This window comes from Solea solea, chromosome 7 (genome assembly GCF_958295425.1).
Source record: "Solea solea chromosome 7, fSolSol10.1, whole genome shotgun sequence".
Taxonomy (NCBI): Eukaryota; Metazoa; Chordata; class Actinopteri; order Pleuronectiformes; family Soleidae; genus Solea; species Solea solea.
The window spans coordinates 9,295,920-9,320,661 of record NC_081140.1 but is presented as its reverse complement, the minus strand read 5'-3'; the positions used below and the strand labels follow the sequence as shown (position 1 = coordinate 9,320,661).

Sequence of the window (24,742 nt, the reverse complement as noted above, 5' to 3'; positions counted from 1 at the left end):
AAAATACTGATGTGTGCTGAACTGCTGATTTCTGGCTCAGAGAAAGCAAAATCAGTACAATAATCTTTATTGTTAGAAATAATCTTTCAATGTTAACTTAAATGAAGGGAGTGGGGGCTAAAGCCAATGCCCCTGATCCTGGCTGCGGTTTGAGGGAGCGAGAGGAGGGCCTTGAAGACAACCATCAGATGCAGGTAATCAGAGGCTGAAGACCATATGGAGGTCAGGCAGCGCCACTCAAACACACGAAGTATGGAGGATAAAGAGTGCCTCAAGGACAACAAAAGCACCATTCGTTCTGTACATAACGCCGCATCATCCTGATAATGAAACTGTAGACATTCAAGCAGAGGTCGTAAGAATATTTATTTATTACACATGTGATTCATATAGTATATATAAAAGTTATATACATTATAGATACATACAATACATACAAATATAAACTCCCACACCAAGACTGCGCTCAACAGGCTTTCAATTAACCAGGTGACCCCAAACATGCAGTCTTACTTCATAAACCATTGAATAAACGTTGTCAACGACTGTTTAACAACTGGTTTGGCAGATGTTCAAATTAAAATGAACACAATTTGTTCAGGAAAGTTTGTGTCATGTCAGGGACACGAGGGTAACACGTCAGCAGGCACCACATGGAAAGGATGTACGTGCATAATTTGCAAAGGCTGCACACCAAACTTAGTGTTCTATTGTTGAGATATTGTCCATATAAATTCAAGTAATAATAAAATCATTTTGGCTGGTGTGCTGAATTTTTATTTTACCAAGCGTTAAATCAGAAGATTGATACAACCAGTTAGCTTATCATAAAGACTGGAATCTGGCAGCTTCCATTACCAAAGCTGAACTCTTCAGGTGGAGCTCAGGCCGCCGTTTGACGCTGCTTTATGTCTTATTTGTGCAAAGCTAAGTCAAAGCATATCAAACTTCTCATTGAACGTTCAAGCAAAAGCTATGTGCATTACACATATATTTCCTATGATAAATTCTCACATTCAAGGTCAAATGAAAAATTCTTAGTGGTCAAAAAAACATGTATATGTAATGTATTATGCTGGATGATATTCTGTTAATGTGCGAGTGCATTACTTAATGAAATGCAGTTGTAATTGAATTAAGTGCAAAGATGCTTGATATGGACCCACTTTAAATAGAATCCTTAAAGTTTTGGATTTATGAACGTTTTACCACCAGTTAACATTGTACTGTATATTAAGGTGTGAGAGAATGGTTCTATGTAGAGTTCTGTACATTTAGACAGTGTGTTTTTCAGTACAGCATTAGGACACAGTGGTACTTGAGTCATGAAGCGATAAAAACAGAACTTTCCCTATACAATCTCTTAAAAAGGTTTTGCTTAATCACGGCATTGTTTTAAAAAAATGTCTTACATATACACATGAAGCCCACCAAGACACGCTAAATGCTGTAGTATATGTGCCAGGCCCCAATGTGGCGCTCTGATGCTGCCACAGAAATACCCCGAAAATCAGAGAAGGCATGAAGCTCACACACTCTGTACAAGCTCTAAACACAGTTGAAGAGGACAGCGACGACAAAGACGATGCAGCGTCTCGCATAGTTATGAGTTAGACAGAGTTGGTGCTATGTCATAATCATTGCCCCAAACGTTGTGTTTTAGCTGTATACACGAATATGCAAGGATGGCATTTTAAGATTTTGTCACTCTGGGACCTGTTTTCCAAATATAGCGCTTTCAGACTTCAGATGGAAAAAAAGCAGATATGATACACAAACACGTTTGTGGATTCTCGTGCTCCTTTGTATGGCCCCGTAAACCTTTAAGACATATTCTGAGGTGTCTGCATATCAAAGCACATAAGGCACAGCTCTGGCATTAATATTTAAAAAAAAAAAAAAAAGTGGTCAACGTGAGGTCTTACAACACAATGCCTTCTGCATTACAGTTAAGAACTTGGTTGTGTTCGACCTGACCCAGCTGCCTGTGGAACTGCCCCTGTTTCTGGGTCTTCCAGCAGTGGATATTTCGCCCCAGTGTGATACTTTTTATACTGGGCAAGTGGGTCAGCATGTTATTTGGCAAGGACACCACACCAGAGTTTGACAAATTCAGCTCTTGCAGGGAGTTCAGGCCGCTGAAAACAGCCGGGTCCAGAGCTTTCAGCTTGTGGTTGTTGGAGAGATCCAGAACTTGGAGGTTCCCGAGATCTCTGAAGCTGAAAGGCTTAATTTCTTGAAGCTCGTGGAGGCTGCTGATGGACAAATAAACCAGATCTTTGAGTGGAGCAAAGGCTCCCTCCTTAATCTCTACGATAGGGTTACCATCCAGACTGAGGTACCTCAGTGGAAGTCCTGGCAGATGCGGTACACTCGACAACCGGTTTGCCGACAGAGTTAAGGTTTGAATGTGTGACACTCGACCACGTAAATTCATGGAGACTGACACAAGGTTATTATGAGACAGATCCACGCTGACAGGCTCACTGTTGACTTTAGTAGAAAACACCTCCAAGTCAAACTCCTGGAAGCTGTTGTGGCTGAGGTCGACTTCAACCAGAGGGAGACCAGAGAAGCAGCTCGGAGGGAGGCTCTCCAGCTTGTTGTGGCTCAGATCCAGAGTCTCCAAGTAGCGCAGCTTGGACAAAGCATTGGGGCTCATCTGAAAATAAGAAAGCAAGGAAGAGATTTAGAAATATAAAATGAAGAAAGCCTTTAGTTGACATAATTAGGACATTGCTATGCCACATGTACACTTGCAAGTCAAACCCACAATTGGGTGTGCACCTTAATTATATTACTTTACAATTAAGAAACAATATCTGACTTAAGCACTTAACTCTGACAAATACTTTCAAATTTGTCAGTGGAAACACTGAAAATGTTTACTTTGTCCTTGTGTCTGTTAAATAAAGGCCCAAATACATTTAACAAATCACAGATTTGACTTTTAAATGAATTTTTTGTTTGTAGTTTTTGAAGAAAAATAGCATTGCGACATTTTACAGTTTGTAGATGACGACTGTGAAGCACTGACCTTTGTTATTTGGTTGTTGCTTAGGTCTAAGCCAACAAGGGTAGTGTAGCCTGGACCAGCCAACATGGTGTCAGTGAGTGGACCCATGGCATTGGAGGACAGGTCTAGTTGGGCAGTGTCCAAGGGGATGAGGATTGGCATGGTGGTGCTTGGTCCCAGTCCTCGACAGTCCACTCTGGTCAGGCTGAAGCTGTCAAACAGACCAAAGCTTTCCACCTCACAGTGGCAACCAGGGTGGCAGTTCTTGATGGAGTTAGACTGGACAACTGCCAGCAGCAGTGAAAAGGCGAAACACAGGAGGATTACCATTGTGTCCTGGGGAGAAAAAAACAAATTAGTTAAAAATGTTTTGCAACTAAATTAGAGAAGCCATCCTTGTTCAAACAGCATATTTAAAGTATCTGTTACCTTTTATAAAGAAATTATTTTATGTTTTGTTTTTGCAACTTGAGAAGCTCTTTCAGTGTTTACACTCTTGGTTTCTTCGTGGGTATAACTTCATTTAATTTCTTGAACATTTCTTTGCTACTATTACCAAAAAAATAAAACATTTCTGGATCAAGACCCTGAAATATGGACTGCAATTTATCCTAAATGTATCATAATCACAATATACATGTCAACAAAGACAACTTGTGACAACTGTGATAAATGTAGATTGTTTACTGTGCTTGTTTTTGACCAGGAGCTTACTATAAATGTTTATCTTCTCAATTTTACAATTTAACCATACTGCAAGATCCTTATACCCTGTTACTTGGTAACCAGAGAAATTAGAATTCGAAGTAATTAAACGATTACTAAAAGACAGTCCAGATTAATTTAAAATATTGTTGTTTTGCAAATTAGAATAATTTATTTCCACAATCCAGGTAGTAATGGAGGTTTACAGAGAAGCAGACAATGCTTTAAAGAGGGCATGAAGATGTTTGATTTTGTTGTTTTTTCATCATAAGTCGCATTTTCATTGCAATATTCAGTAACCCTAACGAAAATCATGTGTTTACCTAATATTGCGAAGCCCTACTTAGAATATTTCTGCTCAATATGAAATTCTGTAAAATTAACTGAACACTTAGCACAAGCAACGGTTAACTCTGATGATACCACAAGAGCATTGTATCTGGAATTCAGTGAATAAATAAAGATAAAATGCATAAAAGGCTGCACATTGTTAAAAACATAAATTCATAAATGCAATAATAAAGTTATATAAAACCTTTCATACCTGTTTTTCAGCTTTCGCTAAGTCCCTGTATGTCATGAATGAGTGAGCGCTGCACAGGTCTTAAGCAATGCGTGCACACACAAACACTCAAATACTCAAATTGAAAGTGGACAGAGGTGAAGAGTTGTGTAAGAGGTAAAAATGCACAGTCACTGCAAAGTTGCCCTGACACGACTGGCAGTGTGTGTGTGCGTGTGTGTGTGTGTGTGTGTGTGTGTGTGTGAGAGAGAGAGACACAAGCAAGGGATTTAGCATTTAACAGCCAACATGAGAGGTTACAATTCAGCACCAAACATACATTCACAACTCACAAACAGTGCAACAAAATGTTTCTCTGATTTCTTTTTTTTCTCCTAATATTTGCTTTTGATTCAGACTTAGTCTTTTATGGTGTGCAGGTAGGTTACACTCATATTATGGCTGTTATATCTAACATGGCTAAGGGTTATTAGTCACATCTTATCTAAGAGGTAGTCAACGTTTACAGTGTGATTGCACTGCCTAATGATCTATTTAAACAGAGCTGTTCACCTCAGAACAGTGGGTTTGACAATTTAATCAACAAAATATGTTTCAACCCCTCTCTTTACATAATGTGCAATAAACCTTTCACCATTTTAGTTTTCAATCTTGTTGATGCTGGTATAAATAAAAACTAACTTAAATACTTACAACTTTGCAGCCTGACAAAGAAAATAAGAACATTAAATAAAAAAACAACTGAGGAAACCACATTGAATGCATAGAAGACCAATTAAAATCCAGAGCTGTGTCTTTACACCAGAGTGGAGGACACTTGGTTTGGAACTCAAGAACGAGTTTGATCCCAGCTTATCAAACCATCAGTCCAAATAAAGACTATTCATTTACATTTTATCATGACAAAGTTTCCCAAACCACTTACCCACTTTTTTAAAGATGACATATTAAAAAACCCACTTAAAAATATATAAAACACAAGGAGAGCTATTTTGTGCATAATGCAACATTTATTTTATTATTTTTAGATTTAGATGCAGAAAACCCTTCATCCCCACAGGCCAATTAAATTTCTACATACACGTTCAACAACAGGGATGAGAATCGGTATTGGTGCGATACTCAGTTGATGCTCGGAACAGTGTTAGCTCGTCAATCAAGTAACGTCCGCCACGTTGTTATTAAACCACATTTCCGTCAGCAAAAAAACACAGAAGACAGCAATTCCTCAATTGACAAGGGCCTGTGAAATTGCACCCTGGCACCTTCTCACTTTCAGAGGCTTTTTGACACCTTCCAGTTCTGGGAAAGCAGCACAGCAACCCCCCACTCTCCAATCAAGATCGGCAGCCATGTTTATTTATTTACCAAGGTAAGGGCCTTGCTTTATCGAGCGTCGGCACAGCAGCCAGAGAAGCAAACAAACCAAAGCATGAGTTTCATGTTTAGAGAGAACAACTTACTACACAAACAAAAGAGGAACACCGTACCTTCCTACAGCACTTGAAAAAGGTACTTTTGAATTTATCTACGCTCAACATGTATGGTCAAGATAGTCTGTTGTACTTTAAACAGACTGGTCAGAGTATTTCAAAAACATCTGATCTACTGGTATTTTTACGCAATTTAGTGACCAGAGAGTGGATGTTGTCATGTTTTCACAATATTGTGCAGCCCTACTTACAATACTTATGCTCATCTTAAAATTCTGTCAAATAAAATGTGCACACTTGGACAAAAACACATTAAGAAATTACTTTTAACTCTGATAGTGATACATCCATGTGCTCTGATGATACCACGATAGTACTGTATCTGTAATTTTGTGAATAAAATATATAAAACAAAAGACACAAAAGCAGTGTACACTCAAATGTAAAGCCTTTCATATAAACCTGCTTTTCAGCTTTTGCATGGTCCGTGTATATCATGGGTGATGACAGCTGAACAGCACTTATATAACTACTGTACGTACACAAAGACCAAGAAACATTCAAGTGAACAGAGATTAAGAGTTGTGTAATAGGTAAAAATGAACAGTCATGGTAAAGCCGCTCAGATATGACACAGCAGTGTACGTGCTAAAGACACAGCCCAGAGTTTCTGAGTATTACAGCCACATGAGACGTTACAACTCAGCACGTAACATTCATTCAATATGCACAAACAATTGCGCTAAAACAGCAAGGGAAGTTCTGCTTTCTCTAAAATGCCAAATATGTACTGTTGCATTTACATTTCATTACAGTTCTTGCCAATTATAGGCCTATGTCCAAACTGGCTCTAATATCTAAAGTCCTTGGGAAGATACTTAATATCTTTTATAGCTACTGCTACTTTATTGTGCTTTTAGATTTAATTGCTGCATTTGAAACGGTGGACGATGAGATCTTGATCTGTTTCGACCCACAGGGCCCAGTTTTAGGCCCTCTTCTTTAAGTTACGAAACAGGAGAATTAAACATAACAAAACAACAATATAAAACAAATATAAGCTTTTTTTTTTTTGCTCAGACAGGCACACAATAGCAGAAACCTTTTACTCACTAAAATGTATGTGAAGGATTCTCAGCTTCGTTCATGTCGCAGTAAAATCTCAGGTTCTTCGATTGTTACGTGATGAAGCTCAACAGAGTTATTTGACGACACATCTTTAGTCAACATGAATATTTGGTTTGGAACTCAATCATGGACATCTGCCAAATCTCTCTGTGTTATCACAAAATTTTAACCAGTGAATGATTTAATGTGTCAAAAAAACAAGACTAAAACAACACTTTTATTGCTCACAAAAGAGAGATATTTGAGGCAAAACCCTACTCAAAAAATGAAATAGCCACAGCTCAGAGGATATCAGCTGTGCAGACGGTCTCTAATCAGTCCTTTTTTTTTACTCTGAGGTTCTAGTTTCAACTCTATTATCAGTTTATTTAGTAGTGTGCTGTATATAAAGCACTAACTGTTAGCTTTACCTCCAACAGATACAACACACAATAACAGTAATAGCAGTGTTAGTACACTAGAGCTATTCTGCAGCACTGAGCTAATGACACCTCTACTGACAGATGTAATAATATTTAGAGCTGCAACTATTATTTTAATTATAGATTATCCTATTTTTCCCTCTTTCTTTATCACAAGGTAGCTCGCCTTATGCATTTCTGCGACCCTTGTATTCCACGGCCCTGCTGCCTAACACAAACAAGAGCTTTACTAGAAAGAGTCACAGTGATCTGAAGGTGAGTCGCACTGACATCACATATTTTGTCCTCAATTGCACTACAAGGTTTACATCCAGTAGTCTAAGAGTGATTACATTGTTCCATTGAAATGTAAGATCCTCTTTTCTTTAACTCACCAAACCAAGCAAAGTTATACATAATCATTTTGCAATGGAAATTAAATCAAAATGTCTTATTTTATCCAAGAACTACAGATCATACAGGAGAAAAGAAACCAGACAATAAAGAGGGGTCGTTCAGATTTTTCAGACGTGTGAACTTGCACAAGATGAAGAAAGGATGTACAGTATATCTCTAAGAAATGAAGATGAAAACTATTTTTATATTGTGAATTGAGTCACAGTGTGGTTTGCCATCTTTAAAAGTGTGTCCCCAAATGAAAAGTTTCTCTAATGTTAGTAATACCCCTGTGATCTAGCCATAGCATTCAATGAGTTCTTAGATGGCTTTTTAATGAATTATTTTTTCAGTCTTTCCTGCTTAATATAAAACCTGACCATCTGTTTTCTCTGCCTTGCTACAGAAGGGAACCATCGTGTCATGGTGCCTGGTAGACAACAGGAGAAGGGGCGGGTTTTAGAGTCGCTGCATGGGCACCAGTGCAGATCAAATTTCCAGCAGCTGTACGTGGCAAACCACAGCAGAGAGAGAGAGAGTGTGGCCTTTTTCAGGTGAAAATACAAGCATTCACACACAGCCAGTAAGTACAACATGTGGCGCAGCCATGATGATACAATCAACATTAACTCCGCCCACTTCCAGCTGTCAATCACAGCTCCACATGTCACATTTATGCTTCTGTGCGCGCATCAGTCACAGGAACATTCGTTTGTTTGTGTTTCTCTCTGTGTCTAACAACACACAACACACACACACACACACACACACACTGTGGTCAGTTTCAGTCTGGACACCAGGGGCGTTTTCTTAAACGCACCGGAAAAAGTGGAAAGTGAAACCTGATCTGTCCACAGCAGTCCTCCTCTGTCCGAAATCATCCCGCTTCCAGCGAGCAGCCGCTGACCAACTCTTTTAAAAAAAAGAAGTAAACGACTGAAAAGTGTCACACTTTGGTGACTTCCCCTTGTCCGTCTGTGTTCAGGGTGTTGTTTGAATGTAAGAGAGTAACTTACTTTGGAACCGTTCTTCAACACAGAGTGCACTTTTGGGCCGTTTTTCACTTCACCGCTCCCATGTTTTTTTCCAGACCCCCGCAGCGCTGCTCAGTCCCGGTGGTTGAAGTGTGCTGCTGGGCTACATGAGCCCCGCAGATCCCGTAGTGTCTCTACTCCACCGCAACAAACTGCCAACACCTGGAAACTCTGGGTCACACTCGTCTGTTCCCATCCCATAAACTCCTGACTGTCGGCCGAAGGCTCGTTTTACCCACGGTCAAGCCCGCCGTCTTACAAATTAAAAGCACTTACGGTCAGGAAATTTCAAAATAAAACACCAATAAAAAAAATGAAGACTCTTATTTTGTTGCAGATATTTGCAACACATATAATCGAAATAGATACGAAATACAGTCCTGTGCAGAAGTTGCTTCAGTTACCAATGACCGTAATTATTTCTAAATATCTTGAATATGCAGTATTAAAATGTTTTGTTGTTGTTTTTTCAGATAAAAACACTTCAACAGTAGCATGATTGTTAAGCCTGGAGTGGACATTAATGTTACAAGGATAACCCTTGTTTATTCCACGATGTCATGACAAAAAAAACATGTCGCTGTGACACAAAGATTTATTCAAGACATGTATAAGTTTAGCTCATTGGAATATTTATAATACATAACACCACCTATACATTAGAAGATTCCTTACCCTGTTTTCCTCTGACACTCCTGATTTATCTTGCATGAATATTGTGTGCATGGTCGTTTGACAGTAGAAACTTAATTGCCCTTCAGGGATCAATATTGTTTTCTGTATCTGTATCAAAAATATCAAAGATGACAGAAATGCTGTGACAAAGCTGTTGTTCGTCTTGAGTGTAATTGGTGATTACGTTTGATTCCCATAAATTGTTGACTTGTGTGGAGAAAGCCTGGAAAGAAAACGCCAGGAGGGTTATTGGTGTGTTATTCTGTGTATTATTTGTAATGTATATGTTACGCTATTAATGCAAATATATAATAATAAACACATCCAATCTTTATGACTCATTTTAGTTCCTCTAACACCAACAGTTTGTTTCGCACTTTATTTTAGACCTTTTTACAACAATAAAACCTAACCTTGCGCTCTTGACTTTTATTTTTAAAGGCTCACACGCTTGACTTCCGGGCTCGGTCTACTTTCTCAAGTGCGCACTCCAGTGGAGACGCCTGGAACATGCCCACACCAAAGCATATTGTTGCGTAACAAGGCGGCGGTTTGTTTCATTTGGCCCCAAGTTTACATGTTGATGAATCAGATAAAGAACAAAATAAAATGAACGGAAACCCTGAGGTTTTCCTGTTGCTGCCTGCGGGATCCTGCAGAAACAGACACAACACAGTGATTTCACAAAATGTGTCATGTGATTACAGGGTTAGATACAAGGAGAATATGGAAAAGTGTCTGACACAAAACTGGCCAAAGAAACAGAGTGACAGAGCAAGTCTTCAGGAAGGAGAAGTGACGGAAACTCAAGTGTGATGAATTATAGTGAATATCTATTGCTGCTCACACAATGCTGAGGGGCCTCCACTCTTCATCGGCACTCTATGCCATTGTTTACTCCATCAGAGCATGACAGCACCACAGCACACACCCATACAATATAACACACACACACTCAAGAGTCCACACAAACTGAGGGTGCAGTTTTAAAAAGGGTGTAATTGCTGTAGGCTTTTATTTTTGCACACACACACAGAAGTTTGCACAGCTATTCTTTTCTGAGGGCACGGCCTTGACATGTATTTATTTGGACAGTCTAACCAAAGCATTATCCCTTACCTTTTCCAAAACCAGTAAAATATGCTTAACTCTAACCTTAATCCAACCACAATATAAATCTTAGTCCAAACATTAACCACTAAAATGAGCTTCTGCCTACGTAGGACTGGGCTTTTGTCCCTTTGTCCCTCAGTGTTTGAGCCAGAAAAAGAGGTAACAACAATGCAGAGAGAGAGAGAGAGTCAGGGACTCTTAGAGGCTGTAAAGATTAGATGTTTGATGTTGACAGTGTGCAGACTAGGACATCCTGTATCTTGACTGAAACCCAAACCAAACCAGACACAGCTGAGGTGGACATGTATTATCATATTGTATCAGTAGTCTGTCACTCACATTCCATTTTTTCAGAAATGCATGAAAAGCTTTTAATCTTCATGCATGATTTCGTTCTCTTCGGCCGCAGCACACTGGCGCCATGTTTGGATTTAACCTCACTTTAAAGTTTACAGCATTTTGCAGTTTCTTTGTCTAACAAGGGTCCTCGTTTTTGTGGATTTAGTTTTGTGGATCGTTTTGTTGTAATGTGTAATGTGCAGTTTAAGAAAAACCGTCAGGCACATATTATGTGAACATGGGATTGGGTGGGATTAGATGACAAACATTCCAGTTTAATCTACCTTTTAAAGGTAGAGCGGAACAATTAGTTTTGGCGTTCAGGGATCATTATTCCCTTGTGAGTGAGGTCAAACACGTTCCCTTCTTACTCAATAATAACATCACTGTGTCACCACTATCACCACTAGATGGCACCAGAGTGACAGGCCTACTCCAAAGCTGTGGTTCCCACATACACTAAGGTGAAAAAGGCCTATATTTTTCCCTTAGATTGAACCATTTAAAAGCACAGATGCTGGAAACACATGAGGGGCTTCCGGGGTTCCTGGGGCTATAGGAATAAATTGAGAATTTACTCTTGTGAATTTACTGTATGTAGTTGATTAAATCATTTGAATAAATCAGCCCACTTTTAAACACAAGTGAAAAATAAATATGGCCAGGCACCAGAGGACTGTGTGGCTGCTATAATACAACAGCATCAGCACAGTCAGCATCAGAAATGACCTGAGAGTGCTTTGTAATAAATAACGTTCAGAAAGGATTGGAGATTTGCACGAATCTTGCTGAGCATAGATGTATGGTTCTTCCTGTGCCAAAGGTATTTTAAAATCTATTCTACTTTATTAAAAGCCTGTGATGAATGAATGATGAATGATGAATGATGAATGAATGAATGAATTAATGAATTAATGAATTAATGAATTAATACAGTTAGCATAGTTCCTTTACAAATAATGCAACTGTTGTGCTGTACATAGAGCTTATACCTAACTCTTGTCATTAGTTGGGCTTTGACATGAACAGTATAATAACATATACATGATCAAACACGTTAAAACCACACTAAAACACAGAACCACATGCTAAAATGACATAATACATAAATATATAAATGCATATACATAACAACTACAAGCTAAACTACATTACACCCGAAACAATTGTCAAATGATAAATATAAAACAGTTTTATGTCTGATATTAATTTGATTTCGGTTGGCAATGCGTTCCAGAGTTGACAGCCCAAATGTGGTCGTACGATTATGGTATTTCACAGTTACGATTCACCTCACTCCTGGTTACTTTGGTACTATTGTGTTAATAATAAATGAAGTTTAATTTGTCATCTGAAATATGTAATTGATTGTTTTGTTATCCATCAATTGGTTGTTAATAAGCTTATTGGTTTATGTTATTAAACATAGTGCATTTTATCTTCATGTGTTTATTGTGTTTATTTAAATGTTTAAGGTTAAACATTGATTTAAGCAACATTCAGCGATGCTTTTGTATAAACTATTTAATATGTTACATACACAGCAAAGGCAGAAAGAGCTTTAAATGTTGTGTTGCCTCAATTTATTTTTCACTGGTGTGGTTCTCTGCCCACAGAGCATGCTCAGGTTTCCTCCTGGTTGCTTATGTAATGTATAGAGGATATATGATATTTTTAAGTCTTATATACCTTCAAGAGGCATTATTATTATAAGTGATTGACATGTGTGCTTATGGAGAATGTGCATGTTCCTCCACAGTGTGTGCCAGAGCTTGTCTCAGGAACAGTGAGTGTGAATGTGCTGTGTTCACTGCACACTGGCTGAACAGTGGAGATTGTGCTGAGTTGTCATTTCTGTCCTCTATTCCTGGATGCAGGACAGTGGTGTCAAGGTGTTACGTTTAAGAGGCTCATCAGCTTATGTGGGATATGGGTCAACGAAGGTGGAATCACCTTCCAGCATTGTGTCCATAAAATGAAATATCATATTTCCCATATAGCTCTGTCCTATTATTGGTTGGTGGAAAGTTGATATAGTATAGTCAGGGGTCAGGACTGTTTTTGACATTTAATATCCTTCAAATAAACACACACATGCTCAGAGCGAAAGAGAGAGGGACAGGTGGACAGAAGAGGGAAGACAGACAGGGTGAATAGGTCTCTGGTCTCATCACACACACACAGACACGCACAGAGAGAGTTTATCAGAGGTCAAGTAAACACTGTATATCTTGATGATCTACAATATTAAAAAACACAAAAATCTCCATGATCCAAATAATTGTTCTCACCAGAATAGTTAATAGACAACTGTTTATTTTTGTTTTCCTGCTCTGACACGCTTCACTTATCATCCGTCCTGTTATATCCATATTGTGTCATCCATGGGCTGATGTTGTGGCAACCAGCTGTTCTCGGAGTCAAGTGCCAGGCAGGCAGTTTCGCCAGTGGAGTCTTTTGAAAAAAAAGAGCTGAGACAACTGACGCAGGCAAAACACAGCAGAACACAGAGGAGACCCAGAGGGAGAACCCTTCGTTATCTTTAATGACTCCCACCTCGCCAGGGTTCAAATTCATTTAATCTGAGGGATCTGCTGCAGTGCGGCCATTAGACCAATTAAAGCTCGGTTCAGGTGCCTTTGTGCAATATGGCAGAGGTGTCTCCATGGCAAGAAAATAACTCTCTCTTTATTATTGTAGAGGCACTGTGTATAAAGCATATCAGTAAAACATTATACTACCATATTAACTGGAATGGAAAGGCCCTGCTGCTTCCCTAGCATGCATGATAACAAGGCTTTTAGAAGGCCTGCTGTCAATCCTCTTATATTGCACCTCACTGAAAATGGATTAGTGAGTAACACCTAGTTTTGGCCTCAGGTCACTTTGAAGAGATTTGATTGAGTGGGCCTGTAGCTGACACTGGCCCCCTACAACAAATACATGTTTATGAATCAAAAACGCCTTTTTGAGGTACAACAGCGTCTGTTTGTTGACCAAATTTGCCTTTTGCCTCCTTTGGAATATATATATTTTTTATTATTTTTCTTCAAAAGACACTCATGATTGCAGACAGGAAACATGATTGCTGCAGGGGTGGATCTCCCCGGCTCCGGTGTGATTGTGGAAACGCACGGCAGCCTTCAGAGGCGCTGACTGCGGGGCGTAAGTAGCTCTCCAGGGTGCTGAAGTCGTCTCCAAACGCGACAGACGCAGCGCCCGACACCTGCCCGTCATTTCCAGCCCATCATCCAAACACAATGACTTGGCAGTGTCTTCGCCCGAGCAACAGCGTGGGTCCTCGGGCTGAGTAGGTAAGGGTGTTGGGATGGTTAGGTGAGATTTTTAAGCGGAAAGAATCTTGAAGTCCTGGTGGCATTAGAACAATGGTGAGTGATTGTTTTAATTTTATTTAATTTTTACTTTTGCCATTTTTTTGTGAAAGCAATACAATGTTATTGTATTTACAGGTGCCACAGTATAGTACGAAATAAGCGAACACAGAGATTCACCACGTTGGACATCGTGGAAGGACAATGCACCATATTTCCCCTAATTACAGAGGGACGCTATGGGAGTCCAGCCATGCATGTGTCCCTATCAGTAAAAGTAGAACAACTTTTACCACACAGTCCTTTTATAACTTTCTGTTATGGGTCGTCCTCGGAGTGTTGACGTTCCCTTGTTGTGTCCGGTGTCTAATATTCAAAGTCGGGGTCTTGGGGCCTTGGAACTGCGACCCAGTCTACTACAGGGCCATGCCTGCTGCGGCTGCCAGACTCGCTGTGAGCAGAATAAACGCAGACCTGAACCTGGATCTGGGCCTGAAAATGGATTTCATCATCCTGCAGGAGCCATGTGAGACATCAAAAGCACTCAATGCCTTTATTCAGTACGACCAATTTGCGGATGTGCTTTTGGGCCCCACCAACCCGGGATACTGTGTTGCAGCTTCTCTGCTGGCCAAGAACTGGGACAAAGCCCTCTTCTCTTTCGGATGTCTTAGCTATGAGCTGGACCGGGCCACGGGACACCCGACCTTTGTCAGGACAGTGCCGTTTCCTATTGACGTGTTATTCACCGTGTTGAAGCACTTCAGATGGGCCGGTGCTGTGGTGGTTTCATCTAATGAGGATATTTGGGTGGACACTGCAGGGAGAGTGGCCACCGCGCTGATGAATAAGGGTCTCCCCATTCTCCTGGTTACATCAATTGGTATTAACGAGACAGAGGTACAGAGGACACTGTTGAGGATCCAGGCTGCAGGAGAGGTCAGAGGTGAGTCAACGCTGTGATAACGTACGAGAGATAAATATGAAGTAGAAGATCTCAATTAATCTAATAAAATATTAAAATCAAATTTTAAATCGTTGGGCAGAAAGCCGTTTTAGTGTCATTATTGCAACTGCCTGGAAAACAATAAAATGCCCTTATAAACATTATAAATATTCTAAAATATACAGTATAGTATTTGGTCAAGTGCTCAAAATCACTAATTCGGTTATCAAATATTGTAAAAAAAACAGTAAAATGAGACAGAGTTGGAAAAAGTCTACAGTTCACATACATGCTTCACATACACACAGGCTGTAAACTGTTTCATCGATATCAGACAATACAAGATGAGACGTTTTATTGTCAAGGTTTTACATGGCCAATGCCTCTGCTTAACAATTTAATTCGAGGTTGTAACAGGGGTATTAGCATCAGATCCACCACTAGAGGGGGCTGTGAGGCGCCAAAGGACGCACCATTATTTGGAAATCTGTGTTGTTGTCAAGAAGGGGATGAAAATAAGATGGTACAGAAGACTGGAATAGTATACCATTTTGAATAAACAATGGCTTAAAGCAAATCAAACCAGTGATGCATTTTAACTGGGCATTTTAGTTAATGTAACCGGTGTATTGTTTATTTGTGTGTATTTTAACAGTGTAATGTTCTATTCTGTTACTTTTTGTTGCCATCTCAGGACTACAGCAACACAATCACATTCTTGCAATAATCTAACATGTTTATATATTGTACTTACAACTGATCAATTCAACAATAATAAGTAATATTGTTAAATTATGGATTTTTAGAGACGCAAACAACTTACAGAACTGCACACCATCAAAGCATCATCTGAGAATTCCATGCCTCCCAGTGAACTGAGAAGGAGGAAAAGAGATTTTTATCTCAATGGCTTCTATCTGGTTTAATTTTAAAGGTTAAATAAAGGTTTTGTACTCCACTTGAGGAGGATCTTACAACACGACCACCACTGAGTCCATAAAACAAATAAAAATTCCCTGCCTCTTCCTTGTCTGTTTCAGTCATACTCATGTGCATGCACTCTATCCTGGTGGGAGGTGAGCAGCAGGCTGCGTTCCTTCTCAAAGCACAGAAAATGGGTATGACCTCAGGAAAGTATGTGTTTGTTCCCTTCGACACGCTCCTCTACAGCGTTCCCTACACCAACGTCTCCTATGTGCCCCTGCAAAACAACAGCAGCCTGAGGGAGGCCTACGATGCCGTGCTGACAGTCACCATGGCCTCAGAGCCTTTGTCCTTCAATGAGGCATTCAATGCAGCCAAGAGGAGTGAGGAGCTGACTGTAGCCCTGCAGGCAGAGCAGGTAGGAGTGGTTAGGACGTCACAACAGCAGGGAAATGAGGACTGGGCTCACTGTAGATGTATTATACTTTTTATTATACTATACTTTTGTAAGTTTACCATATCATCATTCACCTGTCCTCATCCTTCACCTGTTTTTACTCTTGTGATTTAAAACATAGCGAAGTACAGTAGTTCCAAAAAATAAACGTACTGAAGCAAAAGCAAAACTACACATTTTAAGAATGACTTTAAAAAGCACAAGTACACAAAAAACCTATTCAGTTACAGTAACGCGAGTAAATGTAATTCATTACTTTCCACCTCTGGCTTTGAAACATCCATTTATATCTTGCTTTACTTTTCTCAACGTGACATTTTCAGATCGTTAACTTTTAGTAATTATCAACATGTGCTCCAACCAGTGACTTCTGCTCATCCTCACAGGTAAACCCATTATTTGGGACCATCTATGACAGCCTGTACCTCCTGGCTAAGTCCATCCATAATGTCAGGAGAGCAGGCATGCAGCTGTCAGGCTCGAACCTGGCCTACTACACGAAGAACACAACCTTCAATGGTTTTAACCAGAAGATCAAGGTGGACACTGCTGGGGCAGTCAAGACCAACTATGTCATCCTGGACACGGACAACAGTGGAAGTCAGTTGTACCAGACATACAACGTGGATATAGTTTCTGGAAAGCTTAGTTTCGCGGGAAGGTCAATCAATTTTCCAGGAGGATCCCCTCCACCATCTGATTCCAAATGCTGGTTTGATAAGAACGCCATTTGCACCGGAGGTAAGACAGTTGAGGTTTGAATGTGTGCTTATGTGTTTGTATGGATGTGTTTAGCGGCTTGTTCCTCCTGTTTCCTAAATTCTTTCTCACCCCACATTTCCTCAGGCGTGGAGGTCACCTATATCATCGTGGTGCTGGGTGTCATCTTGACTGTGGCTGTAGGAGGGCTCACTTTAAGTTTCTTTATCAGGTACAGCCTGTAAATTGTTTCTTGAACTTTGGATGCTGTGATGTATACGTTTTCTGTGTAAAAACACAAGAAAAGATTGAAGGGAATGTCCAACATTCCAGTTAATGTTTAATGCATTCTCGATACTAGGTTGAAAAGACAAAAGTGATTACATTACCTAGAGGTCCAATAGGTAATGTGTCAAAGTAGCCTTTTGGAAATGTCCTTAAAATGTCTTCTGCATGCCATCTGCAGTCCTTCAATCACTACAGTTGCAATATTACAAATAATTATTCTAAAAGTAAAAGCTTTACTGAAATCAAAACTACTATGATATGCTAAGATCAGACTTATATTTATTCATTAAAGATGAGAGCTTCTCTTTCATAAATTATCTTTACCCACAAGAGATGATTTCCGACACTTTTAGAAAACCCTAAAGCTGACTTCATTGTGTTTTGTAAATCTCTTCAACAGGAGGCGACTCCAACAAATCCAACTGGTCAAAGGTCCCAATAGGATCTTGCTTACCTTGGAGGATCTGACTTTCATCAACCCCCAGCTTAGCAGGAAGGTAAATGGTGCCATTGTGCCCCAACCATGATTGTCAAACCTTCACAGGACACAAGTGAAATATTGGTGTTTTGATTTCCCCGCAGAAAATCACTCTGGAGGATCTGAGCGAGTCTAAGAGTGCTCTGGAGGAGAAATCCGCAGACCACTCGCACTCTGTCAACAGCATGCAGACAGCAACTCACGAAACCACCAATGTAGCCGTGTATGAGGTAGGTCAAGCTGATGAAGACGGTTATGTTTTGGGATCTGTGCATAATCACAAAGGGATCATAATGGAACGTTTCAAAATCAGAAGGGAAAACATCACTAATCCTACTACTGTAATATGTTTTGTGATGAAATAAACATGTATCCCTCTGTTACCATGTGGCTCCTCTTCCAGGGTGACTGGGTTTGGCTGAAGAAATTTGAGACGGGTCAGTTCAAGGAGGTGAAGCAGAGCACCACAAAGATTTTCACAAAGGTAGAGCAGCATTTCTTTGCTTGTGTGGAGATTGTATTTCAACTCTAATTGCGCTACGAGCTTTCTCAAACATCTAACACAGTTTTTATACTACTTCATATAAAACAGCTGAAAGCTAAACACTGTGGTGTTAAGTGCTGTTCTGGTTATCTTAACATGCCTGCTCTCCTCCTGTCCTCACATGAACCAACGACGTGCTGCTGTCCCAGATGAAAGACCTGAGAAACGAGAATGTCAATCCTTTCCTGGGCTTCTTCTTGGACTGCTCCATGTTTGCTGTGGTGACCGAGCACTGCTCGCGTGGCAGTCTGCAGGACCTGCTGAGGAACGAGGATGTGAAATTAGACTGGATGTTCAAGTCCTCCCTGCTTCTTGACCTCATCAAGGTAGACATGAATATAATCATTTTCAAATGTGACTTTTACCTGAGTTGACCTCTGACCCTTTTATGAGTTGAATGTGTTTTGCTTACAGGGAATGAAATACCTTCACCACAGAGATTTCGCCCACGGCAGACTAAAATCTCGTAACTGTGTGGTAGACGGACGTTTTGTCCTTAAGATAACGGACTATGGCTTTAACGAGCTGCTGGACACTCAGAAAGCACCGATAGAGGAGGTCCCACCTGAAGGTATGAACAGGAGCTTCATTCTAACAATTCTATGTATAACACACTACTACAAAAATGCCACCATAGTGTTTTTTTACTGGTAGTTTCCAGTGTTGTGTGCACACACAAGGTCGTAAAAGTTCACTACCATTGGCTGATGGTAAATTATTTCTTTTACTCCACTCAGATCAGTTTTGGACACCTCCGGAATTGCTGAGGGATGTGGCAAACTCACGTAAAGGGACCTACAAGGGAGATGTGTACAGCTTTTCAATTATCCTCCAAGAAGTGGTTGTCAGAGGGCCGCCCTACTGCATGCTGGGTCTGCCACCTGAAGGTACTCTATGAGTTACATCACATTACATTACATTACATTACATGAGTCCACCCCAAAGGAGGAGCTACAGGTCTTTTGAATGTTCGTCCTTATCTTTTTGACAAAGTAAGCAATGACAGGAGCCCGTAAATCCAAAAATGAATTGATATTTATTTTAGGTGTTGCTGTTAGACATGTTTGGTCTCTCTCACCATTGGTGAAAGCTGGGGGGTTGAACACAAAGAGATTATGTGAATTTAGAATTTTCCTCTTTCTTATATTACCCCCAATTATATATAATATAATGGGTCCAGTGGTTAAGTCAACATTTAGAATGGTTTGACTCTGTGACTTTAACCCAAAACGGGCAAGTGTACAGGCTACAGAAAACATGGATAGTGTCCTTCCCTCTGTAAGAAGGATAATTCATTTATCATGAATTCCCTTACAATAATCAAAAATGCACCGCTAACTCCTGGTTAATTATAACGGATAAATGTAATTAATACAATTTGTTAAGTGCCGTTGAAGCAGAGTGCAACTTTATGCTTGAATCGCCTGCCAAAATGGTCTCCAATCTGTTAACAATTTCTCCAGCATACAGTAAATGTGTTTCTATCTATTTTTTGTTTCCAATTAAATTCCTTCCATATTTGAATATTTGTAATTTTATGTAACTTTCTTTTATAACTTAAGACTTCTCTGAAAAGTGTGTTTATATATTTGACACTATTTTTCTCTCACTGTTCTGATCAGAAAATGTGTGGGTGGTTGTTTTATGACATTATGTAATCCCAGTAAATATCCTTATAGGGCAAGCCATATTTATCTAGTATTTGCTGAAACGACTCAAGACTTAATCATTCAAACATCTGGTTTATGGTTAATAATCCTTTCTCCGCTCAAATCCGAAACCCAGCATCCAATTAAATCTGCAGTCTACAATCTTTGCTATTTTTTTACTGCTTGTGATATTGTTTTTACATTTCTACAGTTACAGTTCCTGCATATTTTGTTGTGACTGTTAATTTACGTGTCCCATTTCCAATATCTCCTCACCAGAGATTATCCGCAAGGTGAAGAAGCCTCCTCCAATGTGCCGACCCACCGTGGCTCCAGACCAGGCTCCGCTGGAGTGTATTCAGTTGATGAAGCAGTGCTGGAGTGAACTGCCTGACCGCAGACCCAACTTTGATGAGATCTTTGACCGGGTAATTTTAGAGACACACTGCTATCCTCGTTGCTCCAAGCTGTGCAATAAATAGCTCAGTTTAATAAAACTCTGACTTAATATGTATCATTTTGTTTGCAATACTTCTGTTGTTTATTTTTCACTAGTTCAAAATCATCAACAAGGGCAAAAAGACCAACATTATTGACTCCATGCTGAGGATGCTGGAGCAGTACAGCTCCAACCTGGAGGACCTGATTAGAGAGAGAACAGAGGAGCTGGAAGTGGAAAAGCAGAGGACAGAGAAATTGCTGTCTGAGATGCTTCCACCGTGAGTTAGCTCACTCATTGTCAAACAGTCTGTAAAAGTAGGAAATAAATGTGCCGTTTACAACCTGATTACCTCACGCCCTCCTTGTGCCTCTTTGTCCTCAGCTCTGTGGCTGAAGCTTTGAAGACTGGCACCACAGTGGAGCCAGAATACTTTGACCAGGTGACAATCTACTTTAGTGACATTGTAGGATTTACCACCATCTCGTCCCTGAGTGACCCAATCGAAGTGGTCGACCTCCTCAATGACCTCTACACTCTGTTTGATGCCGTGCTCAGAAACCATGATGTCTACAAGGTCCGCAGACACAGTCTTATTTTCATCCTCATAAACTTCTCCTCTATGCATGTGTTTGAAGTACTGCGAGAAGTTGGACATGGTGGCATATGCACCATTTTCACATTTAAATGTTGTAATTCAGTAAATGTGTTGACATCGTCCAGGTGGAGACCATCGGGGACGCTTACATGGTGGCATCAGGTCTGCCAAAGAGAAACGGTAACAAGCACGCGGCTGAGATCGCCAACATGTCCCTGAACATCCTCAGCTCAGTGGGTTCCTTCCATATGCGGCACATGCCAGACGTGCCCGTCAGGATACGAATAGGAATCCACTCAGGTGAGTCCTGTGCAAAGTCAGTGTTGTGAGATGTGAGATGGGCTGCAGGTGTGTGCATGTTTGAGCGAGTGACACATGTGTGAGAGTCTCGTTGGATCCTGAGAGCTTAAAATGGTTTGTTTAGTTTGTTGCTGGCGGTTTCCTGGGAGTTGGGAAAAGGGAGTTTCCTTACTCATGTTGTGAGGCCTGGACGTAACACCAGTCATTGACTCTCTTCTCTGGTTGAGGAGAAGTTACTGATGTTTGACCCATTTTAACTAGCACTACAGCTGCAACACAAATGTATACAATACATGAAATACAGGCAGGGAATCATACATAACACTGTCAAATCAGAGAATGACTTTGAGTTTTTTTTCTGAATGTGTTTGCAGGGTCGTGTGTTGCTGGTGTGGTGGGTCTGACTATGCCTCGCTACTGCCTTTTTGGGGACACTGTCAACACTGCCTCTCGTATGGAATCCACAGGGCTGCGTGAGTAACATGACCATGTGTCCCACTGTTTTGGTCATATTGTGTCATGTGTTTTTAGTCAAATCCTCTTCTCTCCTCAGCTTATAGAATCCATGTGAATAATAGCACGGTAAAGATCCTCCACTCTCTTAACGAAGGCTATGAAATAGAAGTCAGAGGCAAGACTGAGCTGAAGGTAACAGTAGTCTGTTGGAATCTGACACGCACACATATTCTAGATAAGACTTTTTCACCCTCTACTAATCCATGACTTTTGTCCTTGCAGGGTAAAGGTATTGAAGAGACGTACTGGCTTGTGGGAAAAGCAAACTTTGAAAAGCCTTTGCCAAAACCACCAGAGATCAAAGCAGGGTAAGAGCTTTGACTCACTGGGTTTTTTTTCAGATTGCATTATTAAAGAGTACAGGTTTTTTTGAAGTGTGGTTGTTATGAGGTGTTAACACTGAGTAAGCACGCTGCTGTTTCTGTGAACCAGCCTGTTACCCAACCACTCACTCTCTCTGGAAAGTTTGCTGCCACAAAACAAATCTACACCTGTGTGACCTGTCTGTGATACCTTATGCATAAGTTTGCCATTTTATTTTACTGTTAGACAACCTATTTCAACTGGAAACGACTTACTTCACAGTACATAGAGAATATCAGCAATATTACATCACTGACTGCAAACAGCAGTTGGCAATCTACTGCTGCCTCCATCAGTATGAATCAAATATTTTGTGTGATACTGACATATTCTAACATGTGTTTTAGCCTGCTGGCAGCCATGTTATCAATGAGAACAAGGTACCAGGCTGATTTATGGAAACAGAAGACGTCATACAACCACACTTTAAAGCAACTTAACTGTCCCATAACAGTTTAAAAAGATAAGATACTCTTTGTAACAAAGTCCTGAAATCACCATAGAAAGAGCAAACGTTTGGCTCATGTCTCATCTGATCTAAAGTTGCATGTATGCCATTAACCTGTGACTGATAAACACTGAACTATCCACGTTACTTCAGGGTCGACAATCATGGGCTGAACCCGGAAGATATAGCTGCATACAAGAGAAAGAAAGCTGAGAAAAAGGCTTGACCTTTTTTAAGTCCGTACACCGGAGGTAGAGACCTGCATGCCAGCTGGTGTTGTGTTGCAGAAATGTTATTGTGGCATTGTGTCAGCTTAACGTGAACCTCCGTGTCTGTGCAGACGCATGCAGCTGTGAACCTTGTGATTCACTAGTCTCATTAATCTCTTGATCTTATCACCTTCCACATCATCTTAAGCAGATTTGGGAAAGCCCTCTGTGTTTGTGTCATTTGCTTTGATTTACTTGTTGTCGCTGCATTTTTGTGTTGTGGTGGTTTCATTGCTTGATTGGTTTTTTTTTCCCCATGTGTTTGCATCCTAGTTCTGCTTAAAATTGAACGGCTCTGTAAAACACAACCTTCGGGCCTAACTCCACGCTGTGTCTTTTTTAGGGCCAACTGGCAGGAGATGGTGACAGAGGAGATCAAGACACTTTTTCGCAAGGCCAACAGGCAGGTGGACAAAAAGCTCTGAGTGAGCTAAAGAGCAGGAAAGATGTGAAGGGAGCAAGAATGGATGGGAGTATGACACATTCAGAGAAAAAGCGAGGCAGAGCAGAGAGAGGACAGAAGGCACCACCCAACATCTCACTGTGGCTTACTGCAGACTTGTTTAAGAAGATTATCCATCGACTGGCTAATCTGCCTGCAGCCAGCACAGCGGAACACGACGGAGCTAATGTAATGAGAGCTGCTGCATTAACTGCCTACGTGTCCGCTGCTGAGAAGCACACGGAAGGCTGCATCCACTCCTTAATGAAGGATGCACTCATTCACTCCTCTCTGCACACACTGGCCACTGAGTGGTCAAATATTTCAGAGCGACCGGAGCTTTGAACGCCCCCAAAGGCCTATTTCAAAATGAAATGTTATGTTTTTGTTTTCTTCCCTGGGGATAGTTTGTCAGGAAAGCTCATCATAGAGTTGTGAAGGGGAGGCTGTTTCTTAGCGACGACTGAATATTATGTTATTTGCTTATTAAGGATGGAGGCAAATGCTGCTTGGATTTATTCTACTGACATAATCCTTGATATTAGCGCCCATTATCAAAATTGGTTGTTTGAATGATATGGCACTCATGTAAAAGATAATTATGTTTCATGACCATCAATATTTCAACCAGGTCTTGACTATGAATTCATTGTAGAGTGTTAAGTTAATGTCTAAGCAAACTGCATGTTCAGTGAGAGTGGAAACACAGCTTATGTTGAAATGTATTATTTATTTATTTAATTAATTATTTATTTATTTATTTTTGTGGTACATTTAAAAAGAATTTCAGGTGTAGTTTAGTTTACCCTGAGATACAATGATGCGTGTGCAGGCCGTGCACAGAATAAAGAGTACCATCTAGTGTTCAAATTATTTATTACATTTGCTAAGAAGAAGCAGTGAACATCAGTTTATTATTGGGTGCTTATGGGTGAGGAAATAAAATTTGAATGGTCACTGCAGATGATTAAAAATGCCAATGTCTGAGTATGGGTGACACCAGGGAGCACAAACAAAAACATTTAAATATTAATATTTAACTTGGTAGAAGTGCATTTTTGAAGGTTTTTACTTAATCACCAAATATGTTTCAACCAAACCCGGTCAATAACTGTCTATTTCAAAAGCATCTTTTTACATGAATGTTGACTATAGGAGCAGCTTAATCCATGTTGGGTGAAACGGCAAAGTGACATTGTGTAATTTAATGTATATGTTGTTTTATTTTTGTCTTGCTAATTAAAATGTGTATATGACAAGATAAAGAAATTAAAACAACCAATTTCT

At 40.2% G+C, this 24,742-nt stretch overlaps 2 protein-coding genes across 5 annotated transcripts; one reads left to right on the top strand and one right to left on the bottom strand.

The window, feature by feature from the left end:
* Positions 1 to 347: 347 nt before the first annotated feature.
* Positions 348 to 8,910, bottom strand: tsku (tsukushi small leucine rich proteoglycan homolog (Xenopus laevis)). Of its 3 annotated transcripts, none has more exons than XM_058634671.1 (3): positions 8,619 to 8,910; positions 3,038 to 3,352; positions 348 to 2,662 (listed from the first exon to the last, which is right to left on the bottom strand). In XM_058634671.1, exons 2-3 carry the CDS (start codon positions 3,344 to 3,346, stop codon positions 1,922 to 1,924), a joined length of 1,050 nt encoding a protein of 349 aa, XP_058490654.1. In that variant the 5' UTR covers positions 3,347 to 3,352; positions 8,619 to 8,910; the 3' UTR covers positions 348 to 1,921. The 3 variants fall into 3 exon arrangements, with proteins under 3 accessions (XP_058490654.1, XP_058490656.1, XP_058490653.1); XM_058634673.1 differs by lacking the exon at positions 8,619 to 8,910 and adding an exon at positions 8,423 to 8,519; XM_058634670.1 differs by lacking the exon at positions 8,619 to 8,910 and adding an exon at positions 4,266 to 5,607.
* Positions 8,911 to 13,663: 4,753 nt separating this feature from the next.
* gucy2f (guanylate cyclase 2F, retinal) lies at positions 13,664 to 23,537 on the top strand. 2 transcript variants are annotated; one of them, XM_058634138.1, is made up of 20 exons: positions 13,664 to 14,152; positions 14,234 to 15,041; positions 16,082 to 16,383; positions 16,809 to 17,163; positions 17,269 to 17,353; positions 17,810 to 17,906; positions 17,992 to 18,117; positions 18,291 to 18,371; positions 18,581 to 18,757; positions 18,846 to 19,002; positions 19,169 to 19,318; positions 20,360 to 20,508; positions 20,636 to 20,799; positions 20,904 to 21,096; positions 21,243 to 21,417; positions 21,792 to 21,890; positions 21,971 to 22,065; positions 22,156 to 22,241; positions 22,898 to 22,995; positions 23,357 to 23,443. In XM_058634138.1, the coding sequence occupies exons 2-19, from the start codon at positions 14,300 to 14,302 to the stop codon at positions 22,968 to 22,970; spliced, it is 3,306 nt and encodes a 1,101-aa protein (XP_058490121.1). In that variant the 5' UTR covers positions 13,664 to 14,152; positions 14,234 to 14,299; the 3' UTR covers positions 22,971 to 22,995; positions 23,357 to 23,443. The 2 variants fall into 2 exon arrangements, with proteins under 2 accessions (XP_058490121.1, XP_058490120.1); XM_058634137.1 differs by lacking the exon at positions 22,898 to 22,995 and having other exon boundaries at positions 23,357 to 23,537.
* Positions 23,538 to 24,742: the final 1,205 nt, after the last annotated feature.

Excerpts from the sequence above, each read along its gene's own strand:
- gucy2f (XM_058634137.1), top strand. The coding sequence starts at position 14,300 with ATGCACCATATTTCCCCTAATTACAGAGGGACGCTATGGGAGTCCAGC. Across the intron at positions 19,319-20,359 it reads GCTGGGTCTGCCACCTGAAG|AGATTATCCGCAAGGTGAAG; the intron begins GTACTCTATGAG and ends TCTCCTCACCAG. Across the intron at positions 21,097-21,242 it reads GAAACCATGATGTCTACAAG|GTGGAGACCATCGGGGACGC; the intron begins GTCCGCAGACAC and ends GACATCGTCCAG.
- tsku (XM_058634670.1), bottom strand. The coding sequence starts at position 4,301 with ATGACATACAGGGACTTAGCGAAAGCTGAAAAACAG. Across the intron at positions 3,353-4,265 it reads TAGCGAAAGCTGAAAAACAG|GACACAATGGTAATCCTCCT; the intron begins GTATGAAAGGTT and ends TTTTCTCCCCAG. Across the intron at positions 2,663-3,037 it reads GCAACAACCAAATAACAAAG|ATGAGCCCCAATGCTTTGTC; the intron begins GTCAGTGCTTCA and ends TCTTATTTTCAG.